Here is a 12,348-nt window from a genome sequence, read left to right as displayed (position 1 = left end):
CAGCGTGTGTATCTAATCTACTACCTAATAGTAATTGGCTTGAGTAGAGACCCCTGCTGTGCAGGAACGATGTTTTAGTATAAGTTTACAAATAACGCCATTAGGTAATGTATGTAATAGCAATTTTAGTAAACTGTACTACATTCACAAATCAAATGTTAAACAAAATCAAACATGTCCATGAACTTTCTGCCAGAATAATATGATATTGTCTAGCACAGTCGAACTTACATGAAATAACTTGGGGAGCCCCTTAGTTTGTCTTGTCACGTCTATACTCATTAATTAAAGAACCAATTGTGACATTGTATTTGAATTGTCGTATTTAAATACTTGCCTGCTTCTACGTGCTTTTATAATATAATTAATGTTGGTGCCTAATCAATGTAAAATATAAATATCATAAACGTCAGCGCTTTCAAACTCAGTAATGAACGTTACTTCTATATTGTTAAACGATAGCAAAATTAAATACAGATGATTGACACATCTCAGTAATTTCAATAAATATCAAATTATAAGAGTTTTTATATGAGCAACTCATATTTCATATTTATTTATTGCATCCATGGTACACAGGTGTTACATATATGTATAATAGTTTCACATGGGCCCTGGTAGGGCAAGGCAATTATCTTAAATATTATATTTGACAGTGTCTTATTTAACTTTTAATAATTTCATAGTTGTATTATATAATATATAGTTATTTCTAAAGTCAATAACTGATTTTATTTTACCAAAAATTATAAAATTAAATATACAATAATAATATACATGCTTAAAACGATTGTAAGTTTATGTCAAAAATATCGATACCTATATAAATGTCAATTTCAAGCTTAAATTAAAAATTGTAAAATGAGACATGTCCGATAAATACACTAAACTACAAAAGAATTACATTTCATCTTCCAAAAAATCTTTAAGCCTATAACAACACTTATTAATTAAAAAGTCCTTTAACTGCTTATTGAATAGCGTTTCTGATGTCTGCAATTTAATGTCGTCGCTGATTTTATTATAAATTTTGATGGCCATCATGTTTGGGCTTGATTTATGTAGCTTTAGTACAGAACTTGTCGGTGGCGCCAGGTTATTCTTAAATCTACTTTCAAAACGTCGAGGATGGTTGGCAATTTTTGGAAAGAATTCCGGGTGCTTCCTGACCAATTTGCAGATTTCTAAAATGTACATTGATGTGATTTCATACTTAGATTACTCCAATGGTTAAAGCCGTAAATCTATAGGTATATATACCTAAACGTAAAAGTCCTGACTGACTTACTGACACTTAAATCAACGCCCAGCCCAAACCGTTTGACCTAGAGAGCTGAATTTTTCACAGTGGGTAGATTTTATAACGTTAGTATCCACTAACAAGGGGGTTTTCAAAATTCATCCCCCAAGGGGGTGAAATGGGGGTCCAAAGTTTGTATGAGGTTCAAGTTTTATTTTAAGCTATGAATTCGAACCTTGGGTAAAAGATATATTAATAAAAAACAAGAAAACTACTTTCAGCGTTTTTGAAAATTCGTCCCCTAACTTTTTTTTTTAGTACAGGACTTCAGTCTTTGTATAAAGGCATATTATTACAATCCAAGAAAAATAATTTAAGCGTTTTTAAATATTCAACCCTCAAAAAGGGTTAAAAAGGGGTTGAAAGTTTGAATCCATTACAAATGTATTGAAACTTCTTAGAAAGGCATTGCATAATATTACAAAAAAAAGTTATTTCAACGTTCTTAATAATTCAACCCCTAAGTAGGTTAAAAAGGGGATGTAAGTTTATATGTAGTACAAGTTTTCGTTTAAGCTAGGAACATGAAACTTGGTAAAAGGGCATTATATTAAAATAGACGAAATCTGATTGCACCATGTCTGAAAAGTTTGTATTAATAAAGTTTGCATCGGGAGCGAATATTTTTTTTAAATTGTGGACTTGAAAATCTAAGTGTTGAGAGGGATTATATCGAGAACAATTTTTTTCAGTTAGGGGCTTGAAACTTCGTACTTTGTGAAAGACAAATTTCATGCGTTGTATAATTATTAACAAATGATTAACCGTCCCTACTTTTATCTTTTGCTGCATAATGTTCTATGCTCATGTAAAATATATAACCATCAACATACAAATCCACGCGTACGAAGTCGCGGGCAACAGCTAGTTGAATTATATTACCATTTTAGTATGTTGCCAGGAATAAGCTTTAGGTAAATTTATTGCGTACAATTAAGAATTTTATTGTATACAGAAAAATCATATTTTGGTACCCCGATCTCGGAAACTTTTATCTATAGTATTGAAATATTATAAAACAATAATCTCATATCATGCTGGGGTGCTGACGCGAAACAATTTGTGCGTGACATAGGTCGTCGAGTCGACTTAGTATAGAGGACCTCCGCTCCCAATCGTTTCTGGTGCAGAGGCTGTCCATAGCCATCCAGCGGGGTAATGCCGTGAGCATTATGGGCACTTTTGCACCGGAAGCGATAACGAACGGGTTTGACTAAATTACCTTATATTTGTAATAAATGTAATCTTTTATTGTATTGTAAATAAAAAAATAATTTTCACGTATAAAATCATGATAAAATTATAGTGTATATCTCATGTTAATTAAACTAAAATTAAGTAAACTAATAAAAGGTGGGAAACACAATCTTATAAGAATAAAGTAATAAAACATCATTATCCTTTTATTGGCATTCTTCCTTGCACATTTTAAAAATTACACTAATTACGTGGAATATTCATTTATGAACTCATCAATTATGAACAATGCACTTATATTTCCAAGACTATAACTAGCCTAGCCTTTTATTATCTCAGACTAAATAACTAGCCCAGCTTTTCTCTCGTTTCATGCTGACTTTTACCTAACAACGCTGCTTATGGACAGAGTCTGTCCGACGTCTGACGTTGGTATATTGGATAATTTTGCGTCTGATTTGTACAATTTGTGCGCGTAAAATTTTATAAAATATATCACATACTGCCAAATTAGAATCCCGAAACGCCTTTGTCTTTGTCGTGACGTGACACCAAATGAGATGGGTTCGCTAGAGAAACACGTACGCCTGCCTAGCGGTACCGACGGGCTGTTTATTACTTTTGTAGGCATGAATAAAGTATGTTCACTTGTAGTTGTAAGGTGTGTTGTATCTTATGTTACTCTTCTTATTTTTTTGTGATCTAAGATTCAAAAGAACCAGTGTAAATCAGTATTTTGGATTCAATTTATTTCTGATATTGATATATGTATCCCGCCAAAAATATTATCATGTGAAATGTTGCCAAGACGAGACCACATGGCTCGCACTGTCAAAAAGTCAGATCTCGTAGAGCTAAGCTTCTAACCAAGAGTATAATAATATATGTATAGTAAAAGAGAGCCAACTCGCGAGTAAATGTCAAAAATTGTCGATACAAACGCCCCTAGCGTTTTCTTGATACACTAACATTTACGTATGTGTGCGTGGCACACATGCATACTAATAAAAACTATAGCGCTGTTTTCCTTGACCGCTTACAGTAATAATACTATAATGAGGTTTTCATTCTTTCACCTTATTGCAAAGCAAACACGTGAAAAATGAATACACCTCAAACAATAAATAAAAAAATAAGGAGTAATTTTGTTTTAATTCGCAGTCAAAAAGGCAATATCATTTCTTTCTTCCAGGCGCACTCATTTTCAACAATTTATAGTGATTAATTGATTATACTTTAAATTATTGATTAAAATTCAAAATTTTTAAATTTTCTGTTTATTTTTACCCGACTGCCAAAGGAGGAGGGTAATGTTTTTCGAGTGTATGTATGTATGTCTGTTTCTTTGTGGCCTCCTGTAGCCTAAACGGCTTGATGGATTTTGATGTATGAGGTATCGTTAGATTCGTCTTGATCACGGGAGTGTCATAGGATACATTATCCCGAAAGTCCTACGGGATACAGAGATAATATTTTCTTTACATTCACTTTGAAGTAATTTGATATTTTGATATATGAGGTATCATTAGATTCATCTTGATTACGGGAGTATCATAGGATACATTTTACCCCGAAATTCCTACAGGAACATGTTAATTCTTCGTAAACGCAAGCCACCCACGCGTCAGCAAGCAATGAGCAAATAACTTGTTTTGTAACTCCCGCGCACCTCTCGCGTAGCGGTCTGGTAGCGGGCAAAGAAGGGCGTGGCCTGCCTTGTGGCGCGCGGTGCGGTACGGAGGGGGATATTCTCGAGTCTACAACCCGAATGCGGGCACACGCACACGCATGACATGAGGGCACACGTCGTTGACGGTCGACTTTTCTAAGCGATTTTTTCGATACTTCCTTGTTCGAAGCGAAAATTATAACTAAATAATTATAATTTATAAATGTTGATGGTAAGTATTGCAGGCGGCGACCAACTTGACCGCCACCAACGAAAATACCTACCTAAGTAACATTCTGTTAAATAGTGAACTTAACAACCAACAACCAAAATGACTATAAGTAACCCTGTGTTGGTCCCCGCCTGCGATACTTACCATCAGCATTTATGAATTATAATTATTTAGTTAGTATTTAGAATTTTTATTTATTTAACTATCGATTCCATACACATTTCATAGTGCATTTTGTATATTGTTTAAACGGTATTCCATAGCTTGGTTTTATCATTTGATTAAACAATATTTATTGTGGGGCTTGTTTTCCTCTTTTTAGTGTGCAGTCGGGTTTTTTGTTTTTTTTTATAATAATAAATTTTTTATTTAAAGTTTGACGGTTACTGTCTTTTTTAACTTTTCGTTTCACGTAGGACACTTGGCGAAACTATTTAGTTAGTTGTTGTTAATAAAAACGATTATTTTATGTTCATATAAATTCAATTATATTAAAACTATTAAATATTTAAGTTTCGCCCCCCTGCTTCTAACTCTGCACGCCTCCACTCTACAAGCCCTAATTTCACAAACTACACCTTAGTCAAAATAATATACCTATATGTGGCTTGGCCGTCTCGTTACTACAAGAACTATTGTATAACAGAAAAGTAATGAACAGCGAATAAATTTTCACCTTACGCTCATGTGACGGTAACGAAACGGCCAAGCCACACATTTTGACTAAGGTGTAGAGTTTCACTTCTTTTTGGAAGTTGTTTATGCCAATATTTTTTTATTTTTCTTTTTTTGGTTTGGGTATATGGATGTCGTGTCGTGGCACGATGCGACGTCGTGTCATGTTGCGACGTCGTATAACGTTGCGAGGTCGTACCGTAAAAACCTACATCGTAAACAATAAGTAAACTTTCTGCGGCTTCTTAGAGGTAATAGCAGCAGAACAAGTTAAAATTAGACAGTGTCCGAATAGATTTGCATTAAAAAAATCCTTACGTGAGTACTTTGCTGGCAGAACGATGAATTCTTAGTGTTTCTGTTTTGAAAGTTTCATCTGATATCTTATGTATTTGTATGTAAGTCAGGAAAGCTCACACACGTCATGGGTCGCAAGATCTATAACCACCTCCCGGGTGAAATCATCGCTGCACATAGTGCAGCAATATTTAAAGCTAAACTTAAAAAATGGCTTATAGAGCAGGCGTTCTATGACCATAAAGAATTATTTTTAAGCAATAGGACCTTAAACTAAGAATGTTATTTACAATTGTATTTACATTATTTTGACATGTAATTATTTATTACCAATAAAATATATGAATATGAATATGAATATGTATGTATATTGTATGTATTTATATGAATATTATATATACAGATATATGTATGTATGTCTATGCCTATCCATTATTTAACTATACTTGTATATATGTAATCACTATGTTGCACCGCCTACAAATTATCTGCTTTGCCCGAAGGTTGACTGGTAGAGAATGCCTCATAGCATTAAGTCCGCCTTTTGTACGATTGTATTTTGCTTTTGTGCAATAAAGATTAAATAAATTAAATAAATAAACAAGAACAAGTCTGTTGCAAGGCAATCCTTATCTCTTGAATAACTGCCATAGTTTTTTACATTTTCAAACTCATGGTAGCAACATGCCGTAAATAGTATTATTGGATCAAGATTAGAATACGATATTTTTTAAGAAAAAAAAAAACCGACTTCAATGGGGGATGCCGCTGAAAGTTCACTTATTGTTGATGGTGCACTCTCAGACAATGATATGAAAAAGACAGCATCTTTTGCCTAATAATGTAGAAAAGGAGGTAAAACCACCCACTTTTCTAGTAGCATTTCGTTTCTGTAAGGGTCGCAGTTCTAACCTAACCTAACCTACTTTTCTGATAGCATTTCGTTTCTGTAAGGGTCACAGATTTAACCTAACCTACTTTTCTGATAGCAGTTCTGTTCTGTGAGAATCGCAGTTCAAAACCCAACCACCCACCTAACCCACTTTTCTAGTAGCTTTTCCGGGTCCGGATCAGAGTCCGGGTCCGTGTCCGGCTGTCCGGGTCCAAGTTTGGGTCAGAGTTCGGTCCGGGTCCGGGTCCGAGTTGGGGTCCATGTTCAGACCCGGGTCCGGGTCCGAGTCCGGGTCGTCGTTTAGGTCTGGGTCCATAAGGAAGAGAACAAATCGCCAAACGTAAACTATGTGTCATTGAAGAGTTCCCTTCTGATCATTATCAGCAGAATTCTGTCATTTCTTTCTGGCATTCATCAAATGTCACTTTTTAAAATGTAAATGCTGGATTTGTTGATAAAAAAACAAATATCACTATATATATGCCATTCACATTTGAGGAGTTCCCTCGATTCCTCATGGACCGCATCATCAGAACTCGAGCTTGACAAAAATGTTTTTTGAAAACCTAACTTGCTTAACAAACATAACGAAGAGGACAAATCGCCAAACGTGAACTATGCGTCATTGAAGAGTTCCGTTCTGATCATCATCAGCAGTTCCACTTCATCAAATGTCACTTTTTAATATGGAAGTGCTGGATTTGTTTATAAAAATACAAAAATCACTATATGTATGCCTTTCACATTTGAGGACCCTCGATTCCTCATGGATCCCATCATCAGAACTCGAGCTTGACAAAAATGTTTCTTGAAAACCTAACTTGCTTAACAAACATAACGAAGAGGACAAATCGCCAAACGTGAACTATGCGTCATTGAAGAGTTCCGTTCTGATCATCATCAGCAGTTCCACTTCATCAAATGTCACTTTTTAAAATGGAAGTGCTGGATTTGTTTATAAAAATACAAAAATCACTATATGTATGCCTTTCACATTTGAGGAGTTCCCTCGATTCCTCATGGATCCCATCATCAGAACTCGAGCTTGACAAAAATGTTTCTTGAAAACCTAACTTGCTTAACAAACATAATGAAGAGGACAAATCGCCAAACGTGAACTATGCGTCATTGAAGAGTTCCGTTCTGATCATCATCAGCAGTTTCACTTCATCAAATGTCACTTTTTTAAATTACATTTGCTTGATTTGTTGGTGAAAATACTAAAATCACTATATGTATGCCTTTAACATTTGAGGAGTTCCCTCGATTCCTCATGGATCCCATCATCAGAACTGCTTTTTGACAAAAACGGGACCAATCTGTATGTATATACTTACAATCAAAAAAAGAATTTTCAAAATCGGTCCAGAAATTACGGAGTTATGGAGTAACAAACATTAAAAAAAAAAAACATTTTACAGTTGTCTATTATACCAAAGATAGATATAACTCCGTAATAGATGGATACAGTCTAAGGAAGAATCGTGCCTCGAAAATAGCGAAAATTTGATTCTCGATCAGATGGCGCCACTAGTTTTGGCCTACTCTCGTATAGAGGGCGTTGACGGTTTGTTTGTTATTTATAATTTTAACGCATATCAGTGAAAGAACATGGGTCAAAATATTAATGCAAATAAAAAAATTATTTATCCATGTTTAAATACATTTTATCGTATTTTTATAAATCTTCATTTTTAGTTTTAAAGTATGTCGATAGATGGCAGTGAATTTACAGTGGTTACAAAATTTACTATGACAGTACCGCTCTATCTTATTATATTCTCTTTGATTATACAAATATTGAATTACTTGTATTAAACCTACACCCGGCATCTATAGATCAATATTTTTCCATGATTCATACTTTTTTGAGAGATATGACGATTCATATTTTATAGAAAGAAAAGACGTGACAGACAGATGGACGGACGGAGTCGCACCATAAGGGTTTTTTGTTCGGAACCACCTTTTTGGTACGAAACCCTGAAAGGCATAATATTTATTAAGAACAGCGCTAAAATATGTGTGTATATGTGTTAGTGTTTATCGTCATTGCCATTATCTACTAGAGCCTCTACATTTACAAAAGCTTCTGAAATATGTATTTCATTATTTATTACTAACAAGGAGTCCCTTGAGGTATCAATGTTTTCAGACCATTGAAATAAAACTTGCGTCTCATGCAAACTTCCATCTTCTAGTTTAAGGGGGTTGGGTTGGGGGGTAAAAGTTCCATGTTTTAGGGCCTGTTTCACAATGTCCAAGTAAAGTCCTGAATAAGTTACTTGCCACTTATCTGACGAATAAAGTCATCTTTGGCGTTTCACAATCTTCAAATAAGCTTAACTGGTAGATAAGTACCTTTACAACTGAATGTAGTTTTATCTGGCAGTTAATTTATTTGTTAATTAACTATTAAATACTTTGCTTGGACATTGTGAAACAGGCCCTTAAGATTTTTTTGTTGTTTGTGTACCTAGCTTACATACCAAATTTCAGCTTTCGTGAGTCAGTAACGAAATCGGGGTTTTTAGATATGAATAAAGTATAAGAGCTATTATTTAATTGATTTTTTTTATTTATGTTTAATAAGTCCACTATTGATACCATGTCCCGAGAATTTTTTTTATCTAGATCTGGTATAATCCAAACCCAAGTTATTCAAAACAACGACGAAACGCTTCGAGAAAAGGTAGGTAGTGCCTTTGCACTTTGCTTATCTCATCTTGGCGGGGGCTCTACCGTGCCCCCAGAGTATGAAGATATATTATTATGATGTTTGTTATACTTGAGGTTGGTTACACTAAAAATAAATTGGTTGACCCTATGAATATTTTGATAGTCGTAATCAAGCATCTTGATTACGACTTCGAAGCATATTGATTCCATACGAGCCTAACAAGGACATAGACACATCAAATAAGGAAATTCTGATTGCTCTTACTATTGCCATGTAACTGAGCCAACTAAGATCTTGTTCAATTTTTACATGAAAAAACAATTATGCTAACTAATTGATCCTAGACAGATCAACTAAGCGCTATATTTATTGAATCAACCTACGTTACATAAATTATGCCAACAAAGTTAATAACAAATGCAAGGTATACAATTGTTAGGATTAATCAATACCTACTTTAAATTTCAATCACTTTCAATCACAGATAAATTTATTGTTTCAAGTAATCATCAGCTTTCTTTGATTTATATAAGATCGTAATCGTTGTAATTAACTTAACGTCAGCTAAGAGAAAACTGCTCTTTGTCGGTCCTAATTTTTTAGAGTGTATACCTATATAAGATTAATTAAATTGTTTCTGATTAGACAGAAACGCGAAAAGTCATTTGGTATTGTAAAATTACCAGAAATATCAGTGAAACCATTTTAAATATGTGGATGTTTTAAATTCCTGTTTTTGTAAGTGCCAGCGCGTCCACTGGACGAGATTGTGCGACGCGGTGTTTCGTACGGCTTAGAATGCGGCAACCATTATACATATTGCTTTAAGCTATGAATTTTACAGCCTTTGTTATTTATTACACAATCCTTTTTGTTGATATACCTGGGACAGTTTTTAATACTTTGTTTTAAATTATAATTGGGGTACTATCGCCGATGTAAGAGAGACGAGAGCAAAACGAAATTTACCAATATAGATAAGGAAATTTCACTTGTTATCCAATCCACATATTCATTTATTCAAATCTATTTCATTCGATCCGTCCATTTGTTTTTTTCTTCTTTTTTTATTTCAAATACAGTCAGGTTTTAAGTATAAACCTTACAAGATAAGCAATCCAATTTTATGCGTTGCAAAATGGGGACAGACCTTTAATTTGAATATTCGTCGCGGCCTTAAACATATCGTTAGATAATAATATATCATAAATAAGTACGAGTACGTAAGTAAGTAGGTACGAATTAAAATCAACATTATTTTCATTCATCCAATTTAGATACAGTTATAACGTGTCCAGAATTTAACCCCTACTTATATACGGACCACTCTAGCAAATTTATATAGCTATATTAGGTAAGCGAAACATAAAGATGTCACTCACAATAAGAACGTGTTGCCACTTACCGTCATTACACATAATGGCGTCACGTACAGGAATCCGAAATTCACCAAATCGAATATCTCCGAGTTGTATTTCTTTAGATGCTGTATGCATATTGTCTCCATGTGCCCATTGTCGAGGTTGTACGTTATTGTTTCAACCCAAATAAACTTTGGTGCGCTGTATGCTGCACTAGTTATCCATACGCCCATGATAACCATCTGCCAAAAAATTATATAGATAGCTTATTATTGGCTAAATATAGGTCCTAAAGTAAAGCTGACGTGGTTTAAATATATGTAATCTTATGGCCTGGTTAGATCCATGTCAATTTGGTAAGGTCCATATCAAGGTTAGGAACAGTCAGACTCAGACTTGTGAAGTTTCCCGAGCGGCCTCCTTACTTCATTTAATAGTTACGGAAAGATGATATCTGACTAGGCTAATTCCTTGGAAACTTATAAAACTTATCCCTCTTACACTTAAATATGTTCAAACCGGAATTTTAAATGTATACTTGACTTAAGTAAATAAGTAATGAAAAATAACAACGCAAGAGTTATTTTTCATTACTTATTTACTTCACAGATATCGAGAAGTGTTTGGCATGGGCTGGTAGGGCAAAAAAAGTTCACCTGATATTACCTCGACTATAGCTAGTCTGGGTAAACCTAAAGATAATTAATTTTACTCCATCTATATTTCTTATACTGTAAATGGAAAATAAAAAGAAGCTCTCCAGAAAACTTGTTATAGGTAATTGAATACGAAAGTAACTAATCTTACCCTAAGTCTGGTAGACGTGAGAATTTGCTTGCACGTTATAGGGTGTATGATAGCAAAATATCGTTCAGTGCATATTACAACCAAGATAAATATAGATGCCGTGTAACTTAGCGAATGCACAAACTGGTACATTTTGCACAAAAAATCTCCAAATACCCAGCTGAAAAAAAGTAAAAGTTATGAATAAGGTTATGTGACAAGGCATATTACATTCACCGCACCCGAGGAGGCATTTTACGAGCACGTCAGTTAGTAATGTTTGCAAATAAATCAATAAATTTGAGTTGTCAAAATAAGTTGTACTTAGTATTTGTAACCTGGTATTTAATCATAATGACCTATGATTTTAATTTGTCGAATGATAATTCCTATCCTATTACAGTTCCTATAGTTCCTACAAGTATTTTTTGGTTAAGGTTTAATTAAAAAAAAAATAGGAAATATGTTTTACCGTGTTATTTCCTAAAAGTTACATGCCAAGTTAATTAATGTGCTAAACTTCAAAAAAATACATACGTTTACGTGACAGCTACTCCATACAAAAATTAACTGTCATAGGGACCATCATTCGATGCGAAAGATAACGAAATAAAATCATGTAATGCGTCACTATGATTAAATACCAGGTTACAAATACTAAGTACAAATACCTTACTCTGAGTTCTGACAGCTAGAAAATTTATTTTTTAATATACAGTTGCTCAAACAGTGCTTCTTTACGTAGCTGTTTAGCGTTCGCAAAGTTGGGTTTTGCTAGTTACTAGTGCTTTTTACTTTTCCAGCTTTTTTAAATTTAATTCTGACCGTAATCGATAAGTCCACACCAAAGAGTTTGGATTTTCAAAGATTTTATTTTATTTTGCCATTACACATTTATTACGTACAAAAAGTATTGTACACGATATAAAATATATATTTATTTGTTATATAAATAAATCGTTATATAGTTTGTCAAAAGACTGTCTCATTTCAAACATAGAGAGAAACATACTATCTTTGTCTTACACTAGTACTAGCACCCAAAAAAAAAGGTTTTGGTCTGTCTTTTACCTCTTCGCGCTTAAACCGCTGAATCGATTTAGTTGAAATTTGGTATATAGATAGTTTGAGTCCCGAGGAAGGACATAGGATACTTTTTATCCCAGAACTTACCCCTCAGGGGGTGAAAAGGGGGATGGAAATTTGTATGGGGAATCAATAACCGCTGAACCGATTTAGATGAAACCAGGTATGGGGAT

At 34.0% G+C, this 12,348-nt stretch overlaps 1 protein-coding gene across 1 annotated transcript in view; it reads right to left on the bottom strand.

Annotated features, from left to right (window-relative positions):
- LOC134741064 (trissin receptor) overlaps positions 1-12,348 on the bottom strand; it is a 121,035-nt gene that overhangs the window by 17,327 nt on the left and 91,360 nt on the right. The window contains exons 5-6 of the mRNA XM_063673826.1: positions 11,111-11,270; positions 10,348-10,545 (exon numbers count right to left, since the gene is read on the bottom strand). Coding sequence (XP_063529896.1) covers positions 10,348-10,545; positions 11,111-11,270 — 358 coding nt within the window. The remainder of the gene's footprint in view (positions 1-10,347; positions 10,546-11,110; positions 11,271-12,348) is intronic.

The sequence above is a fragment of the Cydia strobilella genome, chromosome 4, assembly GCF_947568885.1.
Source record: "Cydia strobilella chromosome 4, ilCydStro3.1, whole genome shotgun sequence".
Lineage (NCBI taxonomy): Eukaryota > Metazoa > Arthropoda > Insecta > Lepidoptera > Tortricidae > Cydia > Cydia strobilella.
Note: the sequence above shows the minus strand (reverse complement) of the source record. Positions and strands in the feature narration are given on the sequence as shown.